General features: G+C 43.7%; 2 protein-coding genes and 1 long non-coding RNA gene across 3 annotated transcripts; 2 read left to right on the top strand and 1 right to left on the bottom strand.

The window, feature by feature from the left end:
• The first annotated feature begins 5,879 nt into the window (after nt 1-5,879).
• On the top strand, nt 5,880-8,835 carry LOC143211612 (uncharacterized). Its single transcript, XM_076429444.1, has 3 exons — nt 5,880-6,216; nt 6,275-7,416; nt 7,459-8,835. The coding sequence occupies exons 1-3, from the start codon at nt 5,880-5,882 to the stop codon at nt 8,833-8,835; spliced, it is 2,856 nt and encodes a 951-aa protein (XP_076285559.1).
• Nucleotides 8,836-8,923: 88 nt separating this feature from the next.
• Nucleotides 8,924-11,086, top strand: LOC143211611 (uncharacterized). The gene has a single exon (XM_076429443.1). It carries the CDS (start codon nt 8,924-8,926, stop codon nt 11,084-11,086), a length of 2,163 nt encoding a protein of 720 aa, XP_076285558.1.
• Nucleotides 11,087-21,886: 10,800 nt separating this feature from the next.
• LOC143211239 (uncharacterized) lies at nt 21,887-25,162 on the bottom strand. Its single transcript, XR_013009418.1, has 3 exons — nt 24,626-25,162; nt 24,240-24,475; nt 21,887-22,850 (listed from the first exon to the last, which is right to left on the bottom strand). It is a non-coding gene; the product is annotated as an uncharacterized LOC143211239 (long non-coding RNA).
• Nucleotides 25,163-26,155: the final 993 nt, after the last annotated feature.

Genomic DNA, 26,155 nt, shown 5'->3' with positions numbered 1-26,155 from the left:
AAGCAGTGTTGAGAATTGTTATTCCTCGATAATTACTTATTTTCTCTCTGTCACCCTTCTTAAAAATGGGTGAAATCACCCCTTCTTTCCATCTCTCTGGAAACCCTTTACCTTTCCATACCTCATTGAAAATTTCTGTTAGCCTTCTTATTATTTTTGCATTTCCGAAAATCCAGGCTTCGTTTTCAATTCTATCCTCTCCGGCTGCCTTTTTCTTTTTCAATTTCTTTATTTGATCCCTTACTTCTAGTTCTGTTATTTCCTCCTCTCTGCTAGTCTCGATTTCTTCTTCCTCCTTTTCTTTTCTGTTGTAGTCATCTTCCCCTTCTAATAACTCTTTAAAGTATTCTTTCCATTCCTCCATTCCTATTTTTTCTGTGATTCCTATTCTCTTTCTTCTTTCTTTGTTTATGAAATCCCAGATTTGATTCTCGTCTTTGATCTGGCTTATCTCTTTCTCCATGTTCTCCTGTAGTTCTCTTTTTCTTTCTTCGCATACTTTCTTGAATTCCCTTTTCTTTTCCTGGTAATTTTCTTTTTCACCATTTCCTTTCTTCCATTTTCTCAGGGCTTTTCTCGCCTCCCTTTTCTTATTTGTACATTCCGCGTTCCACCATTTAAAGCTTCCTATTCTCCATTTCTTTATCTGGATTACTTTTCTCTGCACTGCTTTATTTATACTATCTGTTAATTCTTCGACCATGTCGTCAATGTGTGACTTGTTAAAGTTTCTTTTTTCTAGTTCCTTTTGGAACTCCCGTATGCTATCTGTCCAGACACTCTTTATTCTATTGCTCTTTTCGCTTTGCTCTTTTTGTCTTTCCATTTTCTTGTATAGTTCTACTATAACGGTCTCTGCGTTCGCTATTACATAGTCTATCACCGTGCTTCCTCTTGGGCCGACTACGTGAATTCTCCTGCTTCATCTCCTTCCGTGTTACCATTTAGTATGTTCCACCCTCTCTCCTTCGTCAATTCCAATAATAGTTTGCCTTCCGAATTTATCTTTTTGTCTTTAGAATTCCTTGTCTTGTTTTTTTCTCCGAATTGGTAGATATTACCTTCCCGGCCTGTTCTCGCATTGAAATCCCCTCCCACTATCAATTTTCCTTCCTCTATTTCCCTTATCCCCTGTTGTATTTCTTCCTTTGTGCTTCCCATATCTTTGCTATACAGGGTGTCCCAAATGTGGTGTACTTAATTGAAATGGGAGGTTCCTGAGACCATTCTAAGAGACATTTCCCTTTGCACCAATGTCAACTGCGGCTTTGTTTAGGAGTTATTAACGAAAAACACGGACCAATCAGAGCGCGCCCTAGACGCGCGATGGCACGTTCAGCCCGGCGCGGCGCGCCGGGAGACGAGCGCGGTGTAACGCCGCGATGCCGTAACGAACAAGAGTTTCTCGAGATTATGTGAATCTTCCCCGATTTGGATGAGCTTTGGATATGTTGTCAAGACCATGATTCTGAACAACATTTCCCTTTACAGTTTTTGTCGGCCGGCTTTAGTTTACGCGATAAGTAACTTGTAATTGTAAATCGATCGATGTACTATCTGAACTATCTCCTCTCCGATTTCGATGAGCCTTGGATATGTTGTCAAGACCATGATTCTAAACAACATTACCCTTTACAGTTTTTGTCGGTCGGAAGAACTTTACTTGTCAATTCATATGGGTGGATCTCTTTACCCGACTTACGGCAACTTTACCCGAACAAGGGAGAAAGCAGAAACTGATTGTATTAAAACCTCACTTATTCAGCCGTAAATCCATTTGCTGCTTCGAAATGTGTGTCACTGGGTCACTCGGTGACGAACTGCACAGATGTCTTCAGGTATACGACAGTACCGAAAGCTAAGGGACGTACGGCCAGGTCGACGAACTGCACAGCCGGTGGTAAAAGGCCTAAGGGATGCGCGGTCAAGTCGACGATCCAGAATTTCACTTTCACTTTCGAATCGATAAATAATTCGTATGTTTATTTCACACAGATGCCTTGAAATTTTTCCACACTCACAATCACTGTTCACATTTGTCAACACATAGTTATGCACTAATAGTAATTGCCATATCCATTGTACTGCTGCACAAATCACAACAATCAGGTAATGCAATCACTAGACTGCGGATTTCATGCATTTGCAGCAAACATGAGTAGGTGCATTTTAAGACAGTAGAGAGATTAAAATAATTTCAAAACACCATAGTATTATTTTCAACTTCTTAAAATGATCACAGTGAGAATCAAATATCTGTCTGGCTCCTGTCCCTTGTAATAGCGGCAGCCAACATTAATGTTGCATAAAGATCCGTAGTCTAGTGATTAGTTTAAATATTACTATCAAAAACACAGCTAATAGCAACCGTTAGCTTTGAAATGACAAGTCTTTGGAGATGTTCTCTCTATCGCGGCTCGAACGACACTGATTTTCCGCAAGATTTTTCTAAAGAATTTAGGAAGGGCATTTAGAGTGTCGAAATTCGAAATGTGCACGCTGTAGCACGAGAACGACGGGACGGTTATACGAAAAACAGAATGCGAGAAGGACCGCTGTAAGCTTTGTGGCAAACACATGTTTAGTTTTTCCTGCAGGTTGGTACGCAGAGTCGATGGGTAACTGTTCGAAAACGTCATCCGTCCCTTTTCCCAGCAAGGGGTAAAAATGTCAGGTCAGCGTAGCATCCCTATTGTCCTATACCTTCCTTAAGAAACTTTCTAAAAGAAGGACAGACTACGTTTTCGAACGGTTACCCATCGACTCTGCGTATCAATCTACAGGAGAAACTAAACACGTGATTGCCAGCGGTCCTTCTCGTATCCTGTTTTTCGTCCAACCGTCCCGTCGTTCTCGTGCTACAGCGTGCATTTCGAATTTCGACACTCTAAATGCCCTTCCTAAATTCTTTAGAAAAATCTTGCGGAAAATCAGTGTCGTTCGAGCCGCGATAGAGAGAACATCTCCAAAGACTTGTCAATTCAAAGCTAACGGTTGCTATTAGCTGTGTTTTTGATAGTAATATTTAAACTAATCACTAGACTACGGATCTTTATGCAACATTAATGTTGGCTGCCGCTATTACAAGGGACAGGAGCCAGACAGATATTTGATTCTCACTGTGATCATTTTAAGAAGTTGAAAATAATACTATGGTGTTTTGAAATTATTTTAATCTCTCTACTGTATTAAAATGCAACTACTCATGTTTGCTACAAATACATGAAATCCGCGGTCTAGTGATTGCATTACCTGATTGTTGTGATTTGTGCAGCAGTACAAGGGATATGGCAATTATTATTAGTGCATAACTATGTGTTGACAAATGTGAACAATGATTGTGAGTGTGGAGAAATTTCAAGACACACATTTCGAAGCAGAGAATGGATTTACGGCTGAATACGTGAGTTTTTAATACAATCAGTTTCTGTGCTTCTTCTCTTTTTTTACGATAATCTCGTAAACTAAAGCCAACCGCCAAATAGTCTAAAGAGAAATGTTATTCAGAATAATGGTCTTGACCACATATCCAAAGCTCATTGAAATCGGATAGGAGCTAGTAGTACATCGATCCCATGGATTTACAAGTAAAGTTTCTCGCGATAATCTCGTAAACTAAAGCCGATCGCCAAAAAGTCTAAAGAGAAATGTTGTTCAGAATAATGATCTTGACCACATATCCAAAGCTCATTGAAATCGGAGAGCATTCACATAATCGAGAAACTCTTGTTCGTTGCGATGTCACGGCGTACCACCGACACTCGCTTGTCGGCGCGGCGTGGCGCGGCCGCCCAGGGCGCGCTCTGATTGGTCCGTGTTTTTCGTTAATAACTCCTAAACAAAGCCGCAGTTGACATTGGTGCAAAGGAAAATGTCTCTTAGAATGGTCTCAGGAACCTCTCATTTCAATTAAGTACACCACATTTGGGACACCCTGTATACTGTTATTATTCTCCATCTTTCGTCTTCTATCCTTATTCTTCTCTCTTCTCCAAAGTTTAATGCTTTTCTTGTTTCCTCTTCTTGTATGCTTTTCCTTAGGCCGGTAATAATTCCTCCGCTCGCTCTACCTTTCTTGTTTTCTCTGGTTGCATATTTACAATTCCAATTAAATTCGTGTGGTAAGATTCCTTTTATTTTTTCCCATTGTTTTTCTTCTATCCATGTCTCTATTAGTCCAATAAAATCCCATTGCTTAACAAAATCCCAAAAATTCTTATCTTTATTTGTTAGACCAGCTATATTCCACAATCCTACTGTAGGGAGATGCCATCTCTGAGCGGCGAGAATTCCGTTGAATGTCACGACGTTAGTAACTGTAACGATGCGACGATTCGATATCTGTTATTATGTTTATCGATTTCGTTATTCATATTTGTAATATGCGATTTCTTTGTCATTCCGGTTCGACGTACGAAAACGAAAAGACGTGTTTGATCTCAGACGGAGATTCAGACGGGATAATTTAATTAGTTGTATTTGTTATAATTCAAATTTCGTATTAAAACATTTCGAGTTTACGAACGTATTATTCAATTTACGATTTAAATCCTACACTATTTTAACTGTACTATACTCGTATTTGGCTTTTGTTTTCTCCTTATTTACATCATTTGATCTGATTTCCTTAGCCACTTCACCTTGGTTGTAAATTGTCACGTGCATTCCGGGTGTGGACGTGTTCATGTCTGTCCTGGCTCGATGTTCTCCCGTTGTTTAGAGATTCCTCGTGTGTCGTATTTATCATCTTTTTCTGTTGTCAGTTCTTTGCTTTCGCTAACAGTATGTTTTCTCCTTGGTTCTTCTTTATCCAGAATGCATCTTCTATTTCTACCTCCTCTTGTAATTCGTCCTTTATTAACTTCTCCGCTGTTTTCTTTGGGGTTGCCTCTATTTTCAGGTCTTCCCCTTTAATTATTATGTTGTTTTTTCTCGCTCTTTTTTCTCTCTCCTCTTCACCTTTTTCTATTCTTTTTATTCTTTCCAGCAGATCTTGATGTTCTTTTTCCTTCGATTCCAAGCCTTTTATTCTTTCTTCTTGTTCGAAAACCTGCGGTCCAGTTTTCTTGTTAATATGCAAGGCGATTCCGAACCGTCAAAGCGATCGCATCATCTGTATACGCTCAATCGACATAAGAACGCGTGCGAGAGTTTTTGCCCAGCGCCACAGCGATATCAGCTGGGCGAAATGACAACAACCGACGAGGTGATCGACCGCCGATGTAAACCTCGCCGGATCGCAGCGTTCATTGAACCCGGCAAATTGTACCGTGGGCCATCGCATCATGTTTTCCTTACTCCAATTCCGTTACCCTATTCCTTTGTCTCCCCCGCGGCACCGTTTATTAGGTCATTAACCTAATGAACGTTGCCGCGATCCTACCAGCTTAAATTTAAAGTCCCCACTCCTTAATCCTTCCAAAACCGATGGCCCACGCGGGTATAAAAGAGATGTACATGCGCTCATCGGGGAAGTTCTGTTACCTTCTTGTCATACTGACACGTTACTATTTCGCTCACATCGTTACGCCCGGTTAGCCTCGCGATACTCGCTATCCACACCGACCGTAGTCGATCATCACACCATCACACATTCATCTCATTTTCCTTTTGTAATTTTGTTTATTCAGTTAAAATATACTTTCTTGTTACACATACCTGACTCACCCTTTAATCTCACTATCTTTCCATTTTTTTATCCTGTCATTAGCTAGAGTTTACAACATTTTGGTCCTTCGAGCCGGATTCCTTCTGAATCCGTACATACAGTCTATACTACCACCATCTCTTTCTCCTTGCACACTCCATCGTTTCGCTGACGCCATCGCATTCTACGAGCATCCATCCTTTTTCCTCGTCTCATTCTCATTCATCTCATCATGGAGACATTGTTTGCCGATCAACAAGTCCTGCATGGACGTATGGCTCGCACTTGTGACAACGTCCGCAAGCTGGGCAAGGCCAAAGTCACGAAGGCTATCATCGAGGTCCAGTTGCGGAATCTGGACGCCCGTTGGAAGGAGTTCCAAGACTACGACGTGAGCATTCGCCATGCCGCCACGGAGGATGACCGCAAGGGAGACTACTTCTCCCTGGACATCTTTGGCTCCGGAGAAGAGGCATACTGTCTGCAGAGGGGCGAATTGATGGAGTGGTTCGAGGATCTCGATTCGTCCAGGAAGTCGATGACCGGTGACGCTTCGATGCCTAATCCCTGTTCACCTGCTGGAGTCCGATCGACAGATCGACGGTGCCAACGGCGGCACTATCGCAGCACCAGCGAACACCTCGCCAATCCAGGTGCATGTGTCCCAGTCCACGCTTCCCCAGGCAGACTTGCCCACCTTCACGGGGATCTATCATGAGTGGATTCGCTACAGAGATCTTTTCACGACTCTCGTACTGGGAAACGACTCCTGGAGCGACGCAGAGCGGTTCCACTACCTGACTGCAAGGCTGAGCGGAGAAGCTGCTCAACTCATCCAACGTGTTCCAATCTCAGGTCGCAATTTCCATCGGGCGTGGGAGTTGTTGGAACATCGATATGAGAATAGAAGGCTTCTCGTCGATGCCCAGTTCGAGCTGCTGTTCAGCATGACCGAGTGCCGCAACCACACTGCCGGAGAGCTCACACGGATTCTGAACTGCATGTGTAACGTGTCGTCAAACTTGAACTCTCTCGAAATCCCCGTCGACGACACATCATTCTGGATGGTCCAGTACGTCGTGCGAATTTTAGATGACCACACACTTAAGCACTGGGAGCGGTCACTAGGCAGCAGAACGGACCCACCCTCATTCTCTGAGCTGCTCGAGTTTCTCGAGAAGACGGTCCGAACACTGGAGGCCATAGAGACGCGAGCTGGGACACGGCGATCTGCACCTCGAGTTATAACGACCAAGGTCAAGACGCATCACACCTCTACCGACACCGACGTCGTCCAGAAGCGGACAGCTTGCTCACTTTGCCAGGGCAGGCACCCAATCTATTTCTGTCAGGCATACAAGGGGAAATCGCCACAGGAACGATTGAAATGGGTCAAGTTCTCCGCGCTCTGCCAGAACTGCCTTGGACGACATGAGACCAACGCGTGTCGAACCACACACACGTGTCATCAGTGTGCGCAACCGCACCACACAACACTCCACGACGCCATACGTGGAACAGGTTCTACGAAGGTGAATAGCATGGTCACCTCCAACGGTTCAGGGCTTCAGAACGACCCAGCTGCAGTCATACTCGCCACCGCTCTTATTTCTGTGGGGGCGCATGGTCGGATCCGTACTGTCCGAGCCCTCATAGATCCATGCTCCGAGGTGACACTGGTCAGCGAATCACTGTTGCAAACCCTGCGAGCCTCGAGGACATCCTGCTCGCATGTTGTCGTGGGAGCTGGTGCAAATCCTACAGCAACGGTGTGAGGCAAGGCCACGCTTACGATCGCACCTCGAGACCAGTCGTCCATCTGCCGCACCGTGGAGGCGCTCATCCTGCCGCGCCTCACGCACTACCGTCCACCAGGACATCATGGATCACATACATGGCCTCACATCGCAGGGCTCACGCTAGCTGACCCTGACACAACGTCCACGCAGCCGATCGAACTCTTGTTGGGAGCCGACGTGTACCCGACGATCATTTTAGACGGAATTCGTCGTGGTGGACGCCGCATGCCGATCGCGCAGGAAACAATCTTCGGCTGGATTCTGTCAGGTCCCACCACGAGATCGGGTTCGTCCTCATCAACTGCCTTCGCCCACGCCTGCACCATCGACGATTTGACATCTCTGGTTCGACGGTTCTGGGAACAGGAGGAGGTTTCAACTTCGGACAAACCAATGTCCAGCGAGGAAGCAGCCTGCGACTCCATGTTCGCAAACACCCACACTCGAGAGAACGATGGCAGATACGTGGTGAGATTGTGTTTTAACAACCATTCGCAGGTCCTGGGAGAGACACACGGCGCAGCCAGGAAAATTCTATTGGCCAACGAGCGACGACTCCACGGAAATCACCAGCTACGGATGGCCTACAACCAGTTCATGGCGGATTATCGGGAGCTCGGGCATATGCAGCCAGTTCCGGAAGAAGATTGGGTCACGCATCGCCCCCATTTCTATCTGCCTCATCATGGGGTGATGAAGGTCACGGACTCCTCCACCAAACTGAGGGTCGTCTTCAACGGGTCTAAGAAGTCGTCCACCGGCACGTCGTTGAATGACCACCTATCAGCTGGTCCTAAATTACAGTTGAATCTGATGGACGTCCTACTCCGGTGGAGGCGACACCGAGTTGCTTTCATCGCCGACATCGAGAAGATGTACCGGCAGATCAAGATCCATCGTGACGACTGTTACTACCAACGGATCCTGTGGAGAGACAGTCCTGACCAGCCCATCATCCCTTACCATCTTACCACGGTCACGTATGGTCTGACCTGCGCTCCTTACCTCGCCATCCGGACGCTCCTCCAACTTGCTAAGGACGAAGGAGCACGGTTTCCGATCGGCGCAACCCTCCTGCAGGAATCCACCTACGTAGATGACATACTGTCGGGGGCAGACACCACCTACGAGGCGTTACAAGTGCAGGAGAGCATAATTGGACTCTGCAGGGCGGGCAGATTCACCCTGAAGAAGTGGAACGCCAATCATTCTACCCTGTTATCCAGGTTGCCACCTGATTCTCTGGCAACGTCGTCAGCGTTGCCGTGGCATCCCGAGCTAGGCTGCAGCGCACTGGGACTCACATGGCATCCCGACACGGACGACCTTTCCTTCTCCGTGAAACCTTCCAGCTCCCTTCCCATACCTACCAAGCGCCATGTCCTGTAGCAAAATTATTCGATCCCCTTGGCTGGTTAGCGCCTTTCGTCATCCGAGGCAAGATCCTGATGCAACAGCTCTGGAAAGAGCAGCTGGAATGGGACGACGTGCTTCCCCCCCTGGCGACGGAGCAGTGGAAGGACATAATCACCGAGATGCCCACCTTTTGGCTGAGATTCGCATTCCACGGTGGATCGGAGTGACCAGCGAACAGTCGTCCAGTCACCTGCATATTTTCGTCGATGCAAGTCAGAAGGCCTTCGCTGCAGTGGCGTATCTCCGCATCGAAGACACCACTAAGACCGCCTCCGCCTCGCTGTTAGTGGCAAAATCGAAGACTGCGCCACTGAAGGTCGTGTCTCTTCCTCGGCTCGAACTTTGCGCTGCTGTATTAGGAGCTCGACTACTCTCCCACATTCGCCGAGAGCAGCGGATCACAGTCGACGAGGTGCACCTGTGGTCAGACTCTACCGTCGCGCTAGCATGGTTACGAGGCGAGCCGTCCCGCTGGAACACGTACGTCGCCAACCGCGTTTCTGAGTTTCAGACTACCGTTCCAGACGTTCGCCTACACCATGTGGGCACGAAGGACAACCCGGCGGACTGCGCCTCGCGAGGAACATCATCCGCCCAGTTGCGCGACCATCCGCTTTGGTGGCACGGTCCAGGATGGCTGATCAGTCCACCCTGTACGTGGGACTCAGCCCTTCCTGCTTTCATCACAACAGAAGAAGAAAAGTCCACAGCAGCATCTCTCCACACCAGCATCCATGTCGCACCTCCGCTTCTCCTACGATACTCGTCCTTCGATCGCCTCCTGAGAATCACCGCCTGGTGTTTACGATGGCGAAACATATCACGTAGAGGTTCACAAAGTCTGGAGTTACGACCAGACGAGCTACGACAGGCAGAGCTTCGCGTGATCCAACTTGCCCAGCGCTGCGATTACTCTGATGTCATCACCGCAGTGTCCACCTGCGGTACGGTCGGACGGTCATCTCCACTCCGTGCGATGGCACCATTTCTGGATGGCCAAGGCATTCTACGCGTTGGAGGTCGCCTGAAACATTCGCTGCTATCATTCGACGAGCAGCACCCGATCATTTTGGCTCCGGAGTCCCCCCTCACCTGCCTTGTCATCGGCCATCACCACCGGCGCACCCTGCACGGAGGAGTGCAACTCACGCTGGCCTCCATTCGTCAACGATTTTGGGTTCCACAAGGCCGGCGAATGGTGAAACAGTGCATCTCCCGATGCATCGTATGCCTTCGATGGCGGGCGGCAACGAAGGAGCAAATGATGGGTGACCTCCCTTCAACAAGGGTGACTCCGGCGCGACCTTTTCTCCACACCGGCGTTGACTATGCTGGCCCGATGCTCATCCGGATGACGGCAGGACGAGGACACAAAGCGACCAAAGGATACGTTGCGATTTTTGTCTGTTTCAGCACTCGAGCCGTACACATCGAAGCTGTCTCCGACTACTCAACCTCCGCCTTCCTAGCTGCCTTCCGCCGTTTCTCCGATCGGCGCGGCCTGTGTTCCACCCTGAGCAGCGACTGCGGGACCAACTTTGAAGGAGCAGACCAGGAGTTGCGACGATTGTTCACCGCCTCGTCCAAGGAGGCAGCGGCCATCTCCCATCACATGTCCAACAACGGTGTGCAATGGAAATTAATTCCACCCGCCGCACCACACTTTGGTGGACTGTGGGAAGCTGCTGTCCGCTCCGTCAAACATCATCTGCGGCGCGTCATCGGCGACGCAACCCTGACGTTCGAGGAGCTCACCACCGTTCTTTGTCAGGTGGAGGCTTGCCTCAACTCACGCCCACTGCAGGCGCTGACCGACGATCCAGAGGACCTCAGTCCCCTGACGCCAGGACATTTCCTTATTGGAGAACCTCTGTTGGCCGTGCCCGAACCAACGCTGCAGGACGTCCCGACGCACCGGCTCTCCCGATGGCAACAGCAACAACAACGGGTAGAGCATTTCTGGCGCCGCTGGTCCAGCGAATACCTGCACCAGCTCCAGACGCGGAAAAAATGGACCACCACGCATCCATCACTGACCATCGGGGAGCTGGTTCTAATCAAGTCGGAGCTGACACCACCTTGCAAGTGGCCGCTAGCTCGTGTTACAGAGGTACATCCGGGATCCGACGGGCTTGTTCGAGTCGTTACCGTACGAACCGCGACAAGTCAATTTAAACGCCCCATCACGAAGATTGTTCCTTTGTACCGCGATCAGAGCCAGTAATTTTAACTTCGAATTCCTGTTACATTAATTTTTATTATGTTCGGCGACAGCCGAAGGCGGGCGGAATGTTCGAAAACCTGCGGTCCAGTTTTCTTGTTAATATGCAAGGCGATTCCGAACCGTCAAAGCGATCGCATCATCTGTATACGCTCAATCGACATAAGAACGCGTGCGAGAGTTTTTGCCCAGCGCCACAGCGATATCAGCTGGGCGAAATGACAACAACCGGCGAGGTGATCGACCGCCGATGTAAATCTCGCCGGATCGCAGCGTTCATTGAACCCGGAAAATTGTACCGTGGGCCATCGCATCATGTTTTCCTTACTCCAATTCCGTTACCCTATTCCTTTGTCTCCCCCGCGGCACCGTTTATTAGGTCATTAACCTAATGAACGTTGCCGCGATCCTACCAGCTTAAATTTAAAGTCCCCACTCCTTAATCCTTCCAAAACCGAGGGCCCACGCGGGTATAAAAGAGATGTACATGCGCTCATCGGGGAAGTTCTGTTACCTTCTTGTCATACTGACACGTTACTATTTCGCTCACATCGTTACGCCCGGTTAGCCTCGCGATACTCGCTATCCACACCGACCGTAGTCGATCATCACACCATCACACATTCATCTCATTTTCCTTTTGTAATTTTGTTTATTCAGTTAAAATATACTTTCTTGTTACACATACCTGACTCACCCTTTAATCTCACTATCTTTCCATTTTTTAACTTCCCGATTTTATAGGGAAGTTATTGTAATGACCCCGAAAATCGATTTTTTAGCAGATCTTCACGTTTCATGGTCATTGCAGTCATTTTAGACTATTTTCAGCAAGATGTTCGTGTGTGTGTGTGTGTGTGTGGCCGTTTCTATGTAATCAAATTTTTCGTTAACGTTTTCAGAAAAAGTAACAACGTGATCAGGATGATGAATGATGCAATCGATGTGTCCCGCTGTAACTTAGAGCTGATTAGATTTTGGTCCATTTTGGTCAAGTAGTTTTTTAGTTTTTTTCGAAAGAAGTTCATTCAACAATGCAATTTATACGAGAGAACGGAAAGTTTCCACCGAAGAAACAAACGTAATTGCACAAAAAATTTTTTTTCGATTTTTTTAAAATTAAAAAAAATTTTTTTTTGTGCCTTACGATGATGTTTCCTCTTACAATAATCGAAAATTATCCCAATGCAAGAGTGAGTTAATCATCTCTACTACCGAGAATACATTTTCGAAGAATATCGATGAAAGTACAAAAAAAAATGTGTATTACAATCTTTAAAAACACAATCAGTTCAAAACGAATTATTAACTGAGATTAAATTGAAAATTAATATAAACTATATGATAATTATTAATAACATTGTTGTTGAAAACGGATTGGTTAATGGAGCACACATGCGGAATATTAAAATTTATTACTTTTCAAGAAAATACTAAAATTCGGTGTATATTGTGGTTAGATTTTCAATTGGCCAGAGTAGGACTGAAAGTAAGAACTCGTTATCGTGATTATATGAAAAATGCAAATATTGATCAAAATTTTACACCAATAATAAAAATATCGAATCAAGTAAATATGTCGAGTGAGGAAAAATATCAAATCACACGTAGTCAATTTCCAGTGGTTCCTGCTGAAGCGATTACGATTCATAAAAGTCAGGGACAAACATACGAGAAAGTATGTTTGGATTTTAAAAAATCAGAAAGGCGAACTTTACAAATCTTGTATGTAGCACTGAGCAGAGTTTCAAAATTGAGCGCGGTTTATATAATATATTTTGGGACAATTTAAATTAACAGTATCGAAGAAAACCAAGACTGCAAACCCGGATAATGAGGAGTTGTATCGTTTGCGAAAAACTAATTAAGACAATTTATTTTGCAACATTAGTATGCTATAACAAGGAACCAAGCGAGCAACGAGCATACGATGTTGGTTTAATGCGACGCCATATAGCAAACATTTTGATAAGTAGAAAACTATTGAATTTCCCTGAAAACGTATAATCTTCTTAAAACGTACACTTAATAATGATAATAATATACTGCAACTAACGAATCGGGAAGTTCTTTGTGTGGCTCGTGGAGAGTCACACACCAAATAACATCCGTACCACTAACCCTCTCGCGAGCTCGCAAAGCGAGCGAGCTACGACAACCCTACTTGCGAAACTCGCGAAGCGAGCGAGCAACAACACCCCTCTAGTTTATCCTGTCATTAGCTAGAGTTTACAACACTTCTATTTCTCTTTTTTCTTTTCCCCATTCTGCTTGTCTACGGATCCAATCTTCTTTTAGGTTTTTCAATTCTTGTTTTATCTCACTGTTCTCTTGTTTTATTTCCATTGTGTCTTTCTTTATTGATTTTATTAATTCAGTTAATTCTTCCATATTTTTGTCTTTGTCTTCTGCCGCGGTACAGGTATCTCTCTCTTCTTTGGTTCCTTCCCCCTCTTTTTCTTTGTTTTTGGAAGTTTTCTAATATTTCCTTTTCTGCCTTTTCTCTCTCTCTATCCCCTCTCTTTTTCTTTTGAAAGATTCCTCTATACTTCCCACGCTTCCAGCTCTTTGACGTCCTAGCTGTACCGCCAACGTTGGTCTTCCTTTCTTTCCTAGTTTATCGTTGTTGTTTTTATGTGTGGAGCTCAGTAGCAGGTGCTATTTTAGTTAGCCTAAATCTTTTCCGGCTACCCACCTTATCGACCGATCGATGCCTTATCGGTCAATATTTCTACTCCTCTTGATCCTCTCACCTAGCTCCACCTATTATCTCGCTGCTTAATTGCTTGTCACACGTCACTATACCGACTGTTTCTTACTTGCCACGTGTTATGGAGAGGTTTTTCCTCCTATTTCTGCCTAAACGTTGTTTCTCCTTACTTTCTCTTACATCTGGATCCTTCCCTTGATGCTTCCGCCTCCTCTACCTTTGCTCTCTGATTTTTCTCCGTTAGTTTTCCCACTTAAAACTCCAAAAAATCGCTTAACACTCTGACACACGTCCTTACTCTCTCAGTGCCTCCTGGCGCCCCCTTTTATTTGCGATTGTTACATCTGTTTTCTCTACATTCTCTTCTTTTTTATATTTGACAACCTTCTTATCGAGGATTGCATAAATGGGCTTATGATAGCTGAAATATGTTTCATAAACACCGCAATCTATATCATCGACATTTGAGAAAATGATATCCATTTGCGTATTCAAATTGGTCGTTATACTATTGGATGGTAATTTAGTTTTTAAATTGTACTTGTTCAAAAGGTTAATCAAATAATTATTACCATTATCCTTGCAATTTAATATATTGTAATTGAAATCACCTATCTTGCATTGGGATATTTTTCGATTATTGTAAGCAGTAACATTAGCATTAGTTGCATATAATCTTATTGCTATATCTGGAATATCATTTTGATTTTTAATTTCTCTCGAGTTAATTAATTTTATGTCATCTTCAGACATTTCTCCGAGAGCTAAATTATTTAGAGCATTTATAAACGCCAAATCATCTTTTTGTCGCATAACTTCCGTCAATTCATAAAATTCAAATTCGTTCCATAGTGGATTAATATCAATAAAGGGAGCCATTTCGTTTCGTCTCGAGACTTGATAAACAGGTTTATCTCGTACAGGTGGTAATTGATTTAAATCCCCAACTGCTAATACAGACAGACCACCAAATGATTCATTTTTACCATTTATTTGCCTTAAACGTGTATCAATGTAGCCTAGTATTGTGCAACTTACCATCGATATTTCATCGATTGTGAGTAATTGTACTTTTGATAATTTTTCACGAATATTGTTGGCTAAGTCGCTTGACAACTGTGGTAAAGTAACTCCAAATTGATTAATTGGTAAAGCGAAAGCAGAATGAATTGTTACTCCATTAATTAAAAAAGCAGCCTTGCCGGAAGGAGCACATAATAATACTATTATTTTATCCATATCTCCGCCGGGCAATTTATCAAAATAACACTGTCCAACAAATTTCAACTTTTTTTGTGATTTCAATATACTGTTGGGTCCATCTTATAGAGTTTTTTGCGCTGATTCCGAATCTGGTTTCAATTTTTTTCCTATACGTCCAGTTTTTGAGAAAATGGAGTTTTAAAAAAAGACATATTTTTCAACTTTAAACAAGTATTGCGATGTTATTATAAAAGATATTGAATTGTTGTTTACAGCAAAAGATTCTGTAGACTTTCCCGAATACAGTGATATCCAATATTAATACATTATGATTGTTTAAACATGTTTAAACAATGATTAAAGACGGAGATGCACCACTTTTGCACCAATTTTTGCGGATATTTTCGAATTTATCTCAAAAAATAAGGGTCCAGCGAAAAATTGAACTATACCACGCGAAAGAGCAGACTTTTATCTTGAGAAACCCCCCTGTGAAGTTTGCATGGTCGACGTTTTTACCGAACCAGAAAGCAAAATATCTTCGCCCGACATGCGTTGACGCCAGTGGTGCTCTTCCACTAGCGCGGTCGTTCGTCGGGATACGGCGCGGCGCGCTGCGGTGAAACGGCGCGTGGCTATAAGCGCGCAATTATGTCAGCTTACTTAAATGTAATATTTTATTAAATGTGTTATACTATTGTTATTTATTATTTATTAGTATATTTATTCTGTATAAATTATTTTATGTATTTTTTAATGTTAGTCTCTCGTTTATAGTATATTTAATACAAAAAATACCTTTTTGTAACAAAAAAATAATTTATTCACACACTACACTATTACACTATTTACAATGCTAATATATATGTGTACACTATTCAGATATAATACACTATATCGATTTAATATGGAGCAAACTATTTTAATTATGTATTTAAGTCAATAAAAATAGTCCCGTTTATATTGTGTTTGGACTTATTTTACTCGGAAGAATCTCGAGTGTTCATTGGCACTATGATCACAATACATAGATAAGACGACAATTACTGAAAATAAAATTTTTCAGTCACCGCATTGCAGACTTTCCTTACATTGTATGTATTCCGTTGTCCGTAGACCGTCATTTATTTCAAAATATCGTGTTGGTTCTTAAGAAAACTGATGCTAGAGTTCAGTTTCGGCTTTGTGTTTGTTGAAATCAGTCGTGTCAAGCATTTCAAATCTGCATTGCTACGTATAAAACTTCATAAAAAACATTTATAGTTATTTATAGTATTTTAGTTGTTGTGTATATAATATATGTATTTTAGTAGTGTATTATATCTATCAATCTATATTATATCTATCATATCTATCAATATAAACGGGACTATTTTTATTGACTTAAATACATAATTAAAATAGTTTGCTCCATATTAAATCGATATAGTGTATTATATCTGAATAGTGTACAAATATATATTAGCATTGTAAATAGTGTAATAGTGTAGTGTGTGAATAAATTATTTTTTTGTTACAAAAGGTATTTTTTGTATTAAATATACTATAAACGAGAGACTAACATTAAAAAATACATAAAATAATTTATACAGAATAAATATACTAATAAATAATAAATAACAATAGTATAACACATTTAATAAAATATTACATTTAAGTAAGCTGACATAATTGCGCGCTTATAGCCACGCGCCGTTTCACCGCAGCGCGCCGCGCCGTATCCCGACGAACGACCGCGCTAGTGGAAGAGCACCACTGGCGTCAACGCATGTCGGGCGAAGATATTTTGCTTTCTGGTTCGGTAAAAACGTCGACCATGCAAACTTCACAAGGGGGTTTCTCAAGATAAAAGTCTGCTCTTTCACGTGGTATAGTTCAATTTTTCGCTGGACCCTTATTTTTTGAGATAAATTCGAAAATATCCGCAAAAATTGGTGCAAAAGTGGTGCATCTCCGTCTTTAATCATTGTTTAAACATGTTTAAACAATCATAATGTATTAATATTGGATATCACTGTATTCGGGAAAGTCTACAGAATCGTTTGCTGTAAACAACAATTCAATATCTTTTATAATAACATCGCAATATTTGTTTAAAGTTGAAAAATATGTCTTTTTTTAAAACTCTATTTTCTCAAAAACTGGACGTATAGGGAAAAAATTAAAACCAGATTCGGAATCAGCGCAAAAAACTCTATAAGAAGGACCCAACAGTATATTGAAATCACAAAAAAAGTTGAAATTTGTTGGACAGTGTTATTGAAAATTTTTCTTGATTTGTTTCAATAACATATATATTATTTTTATAAACCATTTCATGATCAATATTTTCAACTTCACTTGGTTCATCCAGCCAAGGCATGAATAACAATATTCTCTCTCTATAATAATTTGATGGATCTTGTTTCATGTTATATCGTCTGTATCTAATAATAGCTGGTTGCTGCCGAAATCTGAAATCATTTACTTCGTCATTTTCGTCATTATTGTCAGCATCACCTTCCTCTTGTTTCTTTTTCCTGATCTTTTGGTAATTCGCTGCAAAATCAGCGAGGCACATATCATGTAAATCAATATCTCTTCTACCATAATTATCAAATATATCATCCATATAAATTTCGGTGGAGTCCTCATTTAATTTTTTTAAAGCACTCTCAGATTTTAACATTAATACACGTTCTGATATCGGATTGGTATTAATGTATACTGTCTTTCTACTTTGCTTTGATAAAGGTAATGATAAAACATGATAGGCTGCTTCCTGTGCAGACATTAAATTACTATTTAAAAAAACATTGGTAATATTTCGAAGTTTTTCTCTAACAGTCTTATTGTTATTATCACAATCAATAGCAGCTTCCCTTAATAATTTTGATAAACCTCCTTCAATTTTACTAATGTAATTAGTTACATAACTCACCGCCGAATATTCGTCAAGTACAAACTGTAAATCCATATTCGATTCGAATAATTGTAAAATATCTGCATTATAACCATTAATATTTACTTCAAGGCTGGATCGTTTTCAGAATACCCGTTTTTGTTTTAAACCACTTCGAATAGCTAATAGGTATTCTTCATCAGTCATATTCAGTTTCTCTAGAATTTCATCATAGCTCATAACTATTTTTTTCTTATAAAATTCATTTAATAAATTCATCAATAAGTTTATAGGATTTAGGTGCTATTTCATTTTTATTTAATGGTTTCAGAATCATCGTTCTTCTCATTACTGGATAAGGGATATGAAATCGACACCGCTTATTCTTTTGTCCTTTGTAACAACTATGATTATGTTTGTGCATTTGAAATGTAATATATGGATTATTTTTGTCATATCTACATGTGATAAATCGGTCAATTAAATCAATCAATTCTTTGTTATCAACATGATCGAGTCTATCTTTAACACTATTGTACATAGGTGCTCCTTTCAACCACAGAAAAATATGTTCATGTGGACTTCCACGTTGCTGAATTTCCACTCGTTCATAACTATCCACAACCTCATATTCTCCGAAAATACTTTGTTTTTGTCTTAATAACCACATAAGCTTATGTGCTTTATGATCGAAATATCGAGCGCATGTAACGGGATCATTTCTAATTAGATCAGTTTTGGTATTATAATCCAAATTGAATGCGTCTTGTACAGATAACGTTTTACCATCATCGCGATATTTCATCAATGTCTGCAATAACTCAGGCCAGTAACTTTCTGCAGCCGACACTGTCATAAAGAAAGTGGGTTTACCCAATTGACGGATCATTGCTAGTAACTCTTCCTTTTTTTGTTGCCAATATGCTGGCGATGAACGAATATTTTTAAGTAACTTGAATCCGTCATCAAATTCAATCAAATTATTCATAAAATCCTGATTCAAAACATCTTGAGCACGTAAATTCTTATTCGTATTCATTTTTATTCGTCTCAAACAGACATTTGTAACAACCTGGTTTCGTCGTCACGTTCGGAGACTTCCTCTTCGTCCTTATAGCTCGCCGATCCAGAGTTCGATGTTCAACGAGAGGAAAATGTCGATGGGGAACTGGACGTGATACGCGGGTTTCGAAATAACGACACAGGCGGTTTCACTGACGATGCTCGCTACCGGCGCGTTCGCGAACGCGGTTTTCTGGATTCGCTCGTCGCGAATGTTCACTCGGTAACCGCGACTTTCGGATACGATTCCGAGTACTTTTCTCGGACGCGCACGTCGCGGTTTTCAGGTACGGAACGCGTTACTTTCTCGGACGCGACGCGGATATATTTTCGGGACAGGTAAACGGAAGGATCAGAAGGTCAGGAAACCCCTGCCCGAGTCAGGTCGGTCGGATATGTGACGTGGCGGTTCGCCGTACGTCATGATCCTCTCGGGCGGTTCTACGGCGGCGAGTGACGGTTCGTCGTGCTCGCCGTTCGTTCTTGTCGACGGTACGCCTTAACAAGCTCGCTGGTGGTACACCTTGGCGAATAGAGTGACGGTACGTCGTGCTCTGGCTATGCTACGGGAAAAAGGACATTTTCGGGAAGGGAGGAGGGCTCCCTGCCTGAGTCGGGTCGGTCGGACTTCAACGTGGTGGTTCACCGTGCGTTTACGTCCTCTCAGGCGGTTCTACGGCGACGAGTGATGGTTCATCGTGCTCGTCGGTCGTTCTCGTGGACGGTACGTCGTGACGAGGAGGCTGGTGGTACACCTTGGCCTTTCAGGGCGGCGGTACGCCTTACCCTGTTGCAGTGGAACGTAGTTCGTCACCGGTGGAATGCCTCCATGGAACAGGAATACTGGTTACAAGATGGCGGTACGCCGTATTCGGTTTGGTGGAACGTAGTTCTTCACCGGAAGGGATACTTGCAGGGATATTAACAGGAACGATCCGATCTGAGTCTCGTCTCAACTAAGAAGGCCCTCCCGGGGTCGCGTAGCGGCTTTTATAGATGCGGTGCTGGACTTCGCGAATGTTCTCGACTTTTCTCATACGCGTGGGGGAAACACTGTCGACTCGTTCCCATCGGTATCGGTTTCGTGGCGCGGTGGTCGCGCGGCGCAGGGCGCGTATCGGTGGTGCGCGACGGTTCGGTTCGGTCTAGTTCGGCCCGGTTCGTTTCGACTCGGCGCGCCTTGATACTTGGTTCTGCTAGTAACAGGCCTGCCCGGTGCAGGTCTGTTACACATTTATACTAGATAAACATGATATCTCTAAACATTTTTTAGCCATAAATAAAATCCTAGAAGGAATGCATGATCTTCGATCATACCGTCTAACCTCGGATCTTATACGATCCGAATAGGATACTGATTTCGGCAAATTGAAAGAATATCCAGCAAATATTCTTGGGAAACACAATTCATCCAAATCATCCATTTTATGCCATGGTAATGGATATTTCCCCTGTCCTGGTGCAATAATATTCACAACGGAAGAATGCCCTTCTGCTACTGCAGCATTATTATCAACAAGTAATACTTCATCATTATTTATTTGATCTAAAATGATTGCATTTTTATTTTCCAATTCAATATTGTCAATCATTTCTTTCTCATCTACTTCATCATTATTGTCAACTATGAAATTAATTTCTTCGCTACCATAACTTGCATAATTTTGGAAATACTTATCATCTACTTTAATAGCATATTTCACATACAATGGTGTTTTAACTAAATGTTGTAATGCTTTACAAATTACTCCTGGTCTGACTGATTCGAACATATAATCACTTTTATGATCTTTATGACGTGTCACGCCGGTTATTTCCCTGCGAACAGAGAGATAACCGACTTCGAGAAATTATGGCCTTGCGACCGGGCCACGCTCGGTCGCGCGACACGTGGTCCTCTCGAGACAAATATCTTCGCAGATTCGAACGGAACGACAAAATTGTACACGAAGTGAACGGGCGCCAGGTACGATACCGTACCACGCGAAACTCTCGAACGATTCGCTCGGTTCTCAAAATGACGTCGAATCTGCGAACATCGTTTAGGCCGGTGACGGCCGCGAACGGGTCCAGGGAAACACGTGAGGAAAGGAACGGGGCATTCCCCGCGACGAGAACGTTTCTCACGAGGGATGAAATTACTCGGTAGTTATCGGGCAAAATATCGTCGTTTATTAAAACGAGGTGGTCATACAATCCGCCGGCCGATGCCGGCGGTAGTCAATAGATTTGCCGGCGCGAACACGAAAGTGACGGCGGATGTTCGGCCGATCGCGCGGAATAATTTCGATCGCGTTGAGCTCGGTCGTCACAGGACTTCGCGTGAATTTACAAGCCACGAGGGCACGAATAGCTCGTGCACGAGGATTCGGCGACACACGATCCGCGGCCTCGCGAGCCTCTCAGGAGAGCGACTCCTGGTCAACGGTAAACGCGGGGAAACACGCGACACAGCGCGGTACGAATTTTCGCGAATTCGAATAACGTCCTCGAACCAACACGAACTGGTCACAATCAGGATTGTGCGAGAACCCGAAATCTCGGGAAACCCGACGCTCGGGTCGGGTCGGGAATTTTCGGGCGAGAACTGTCGGGCTCCCGAACGTATGATACGCTTCGGTTTCCCGAAAGTATCCGGCTACCTATGTCCTTTTCGGGTTCCCGAAAGTATCCTGCTTCCTCTGTCTGTTCGGGACCCCGAAGCTATCCGACTACATCATACTGTAGCGTGACCCGTTGATCACGCGAACATAGCCGCGAATAGCGCTACTGCCCTGTATGTTCCATTAATGGCGCTGAGAGGGAAATTTGAATATAAAACGTAATGTTTCAAAACCGTATATTTCATATACATATATTTTATTCAGGCACGATAGCTTAGGCTTAGAATAAGTAAGGGAAACAAGGGGCTTCCACAGAGATCCTTGACGAAACCAGATGGGCGAGACTAATCGAGGAATTTGGATAAAGTCACGTAACCTCTTGGAGGAGTTCTCCAATTTCGCATAAAGAGACAGTCGAAGTCTAGAATCGGTCGAGGACAGGAAGTCGTAAATTCACAGTCAAGGACCTCTTGGGACTCCCTCGGACCTCTCTCTCGCTCGGTCCCACGACCCTTGTTTTGGCGGGCTTTCACCCTCGCGCGTACCCCACTCTCGTGCGCGCGCTATTGAGGCACCTCCACCACCAATCACCATCGAGCTGCAACCGAGGACGAGCCACCCGACGAATCAACGTCCAGCTGGAAGATCCGAATTTTCCTATTGGCTAAGGAAAAGGAACCTGGAAGGAGAAAACTTCAGGACGAGGAAAATACGAAGCAGATACACGAGGATACGAGCAGATTCTGGTCTGAGATCTTAGAGTCAACAACGTTTCACTATTAAATAATGTCTATTTTTCGTTACATCTTCTTGCTAAGAGTTTGTTCTGAAAACCTTCCACGAGCAGAGTGCTTTAGCGCTCCACGGGCACCCGAACCCTATAAATTCCCTAATCCCACCACACTGCGACGTAATATAGCAGTTTTTGGTGACAGCAGTGGGATTTGAAGAAAATTTCGGAAATCAACTGGACCATCAACAACGAGACAATACTGCCGGCTTGTGGAAGGCCCTGGAAAGGTGCATCTCTCTCTCCTGGGTTTTCGCACGGTTTCCCCAGGAGCTTGGGTAAATACCAGAGAGCGAGTGACGTCAGCGGCCGTGCAAGACACCCTGCCTGTCACACGCACCCCCGAAGAATCCAGCCGACGACGAGGAGAATCCAGCCGACGACGAGGAGAATCCAGCCGACGACGAGGAGAATCCGGCCAACGACGAGGAGAATCCAGCCGGAGAATTCAACAGCAAGGAACCAGGAAATTACGATTGGTGGTGGACCATATTAGCATAATCCGAGCAGCGCAGCCCCTGTAAGTCGATAAGATAAAATTACATTGTTTTCACCTCGCGTAGAATGTCGCGTAGCTTCAAAATGTCGCGTAGAGGTAGGAAAGTACGTAAGATGAACTTGAGTAGTAGTGGTAGTTCATTTATTGTTGACGACATAGCTCCTGTGTCACCCCCAATAGTATCTACAGTTGCTCTTCCTCAAATGAGCATTTCGCCACCCGATAATAGTTTTCCAATACAGAGTACCCCAATTAATTCTCCTACTTTTTATGGTATAAGCGCCTCCTCTAATATCAACAGCCCCGCAGCTATCGGAACAAGTTCTCCTGTTAATTTACCCGAACACTCTTTTATGCCATTAAAACTTGCTATTGATCTTATACCCCAATTTGATGGACAATCTTGTTCGGTCATGAAATTTATAAGGCAATGCAAACTTGCCAACGATAGAGTCAAACCCGCCGATAAATCTAATCTTCTTGCCCTGATTAGGAATAAAATCGTAGGGCACGCCGACTTCCTAGTTTCGGATCACCGCGAAGTCAACAGTTTAGATGACCTAATAAACCTCTTAAAGGAGACATTCGCGCGTTTTTTTAAGGTAGATTTGATTCACAACGAATTAAAAGACATACGACAAATTGATGATGAGAGAGTCGAAGTTTATGGAGCCCGGGTTAGCGAAATTTTAAATAGGGGAATCGAGGCGGCGAAAGAGAAATATACCGCGGAAGAATTTATAGGCGCGCAAGTTGTCCTCAATCAAGCCGCGATAACGGGTTTCACAAAAGGGTTAAGAGAGAAAGACCTTGCAATCCGCTATAAAAACCGCAATTCGATTGGAAAGCGAAATTTCTGAGGAACGTCGATATACCTCTTCTAAACTCACCGTGCGCGACGCCGGATTGTACGTGACAAATTCGCGATCCGACAGAAGGTGTTTTAGATGCGATCAACCGGGGCATGATCGCGCTCATTGCACTACTAACCTTCCCAACCACGCACGGAATTCCCGGGAAATTAGATGCCGCGCATGTAGGAAGACCGGTCATGTGGAGTCCCAGTGTCGCGCGAATAAGTACAATCAACCCTCAACATCCGGGATTAACAAAAACTCGCGGCCTTTAAACTGGCAAGGGCCACCGCGTCGAGGCGCACCGCGGAACGAAGCCCTTATTGCACGCACCGGTCCTCCCGAATCTGTCTAAACCTAGATACCAACGAGATTGTCCAATCACCAGTCATTACGTTGAAGCACGAATCTTTTAACGAAGGAACGGCTTCTTTCCTCATAGACACAGGAGCTCAGATAAATCTAATTAAACGGAAAGGAATAGGTAAAGGAACGTTAGTTGACCCCGATATTGTATACGATTTGACCGGAGTCGGATCTGGAGTATTACGTACCCACGGACAAATTCGCGTTCCCATTCATAACATTCCAGTGGAGTTCCAGATTGTTGACGACAATTTTCCTGTCGGGGAAACTGGAATTTTAGGGGTGTCGTTCTTAGTAAAGCACGAGGGCACCTTGATATTTAGGGAGAAATACCCCAATATTTTGCAACTCGGAGGCAGACGTTACCCTCTTGCCTCTGCGTCCGTCGAATTGCCTCCTCGCACTAAAGTTTTAGTAACAGTCCCTGTAAAATCAGATAGAGAATTCGGTTACATTCGTAGGATAGACGCTGGACCAGGAATCTTCATCGGGGAAGTCCTGGCCAGGCAAGAAGGTGGATTTACAAAAATCTTCGCAATCAATACTACTCCCAGCCATGTTTCTCTTAAATTACCTCCCGTAGAATTGGAGGATTTTGATGTCGCATCCCCATCTCCGCGATCTGCTCGGAAAGGAGACCCCGATACGGAAAGATCTAGGGCCCATGGTCGAAGAGTTGCCGAACTACTCAAAGGCCTCAATTTAAACCATCTAAACGAAGTAGAAAAGGATAGCATTTTAGAAATAATAGGCGATTTCCCATATCAATTTCATCTCCCTGGGGATAAGTTAGGTTGTACTAATGCGGCTGAACATGTTATAATAACAGCTGGCGAAAAGCCCATTAACACTAGACAATATAGGTTCCCTCCTGCCCATAGAGACGAAATTACCGAACAGGTGGATAGTTTACTTAAAGACGAAACAATTCAATCCTCAATGTCCCCTTATAATTCGCCTGTATGGATTGTTCCCAAAAAGCCTGATTCTTCCGGCAAAGCTCGTTGGCGCATGGTAATTGATTACCGTAAGCTAAACGAGGAAACGGTTAGTGATGCGTACCCTCTCCCTAACATCACCGATATATTAGATCAACTTGGTGGAGCAAAATATTTCAGTACCTTAGATTTAGCTTCTGGGTTCCACCAAATTCCCATCGACCAAAAGGCTAAAGCAAAGACTGCATTTTCAACCCCTTACGGTCATTACGAATTCAATAGAATGCCATTTGGATTAAAAAACGCGCCAGCCACATTCCAGAGAATGATGGATTTAGTATTGTCCGGTCTGCAAGGGGTAGAACTTTTCGTATACATGGATGACATTGTCATCTATGCTGATTCCCTCGAAGAACATGCCCGGAAATTACGGAACTTGCTAGCCCGACTGCAAAACGCCGGTTTAACCCTTCAACCGGAAAAATGTTTGTTCCTCCGTAAAGAAGTTACCTATTTAGGCCACATCATTACTAGTGATGGTGTGAAACCTGATCCAGTAAAAATCGATGCTGTTAAACGGTTCCCCATACCTAAAACTAAGAAGAATATCAAACAGTTTTTGGGCCTCGTAGGTTATTATAGACGATTCATTCAGGATATGGCGAAAATCGCCAAACCTCTTACTCAGCTATTAAAAAAAGATGTTCATCTGGTATGGGACGATAAAGCTCAGACTGCCTTCGCAACCCTCCGGGACATTATCTGTTCTGAGCCACTCCTCCAGTTTCCAAATTTTTCACAACCCTTCGTAGTTACCACAGACGCTTCAAATTTCGCGTTAGGAGCCGTATTGAGCCAAGGGCCTATAGGGAAAGACCTCCCCATCGCGTATGCATCTAGGACCCTAAATGAAGCAGAATGCAATTATTCTACCATAGAAAAGGAACTATTAGCAGTTTTATTCGCAGTAGATCATTTTCGACCTTATTTCTACGGTCATCAATTCACTCTAGTAACCGACCATCGCCCGTTGGTTTGGTTACACAACGTCAAAGATCCCACATCAAAGATTATGAGATGGCGAATTAAATTAAATGAATACGATTACGACATCGTGTACATACCCGGTAAGGTGAATTCCAACGCTGACGCATTGTCCCGAAACC

The sequence above is a fragment of the Lasioglossum baleicum genome, chromosome 8, assembly GCF_051020765.1.
Source record: "Lasioglossum baleicum chromosome 8, iyLasBale1, whole genome shotgun sequence".
In the NCBI taxonomy this organism is placed as follows: Eukaryota; Metazoa; Arthropoda; class Insecta; order Hymenoptera; family Halictidae; genus Lasioglossum; species Lasioglossum baleicum.
The sequence above is the reverse complement of the archived record's forward strand: the minus strand, read 5'-3'. Positions and strand labels throughout refer to the sequence as shown.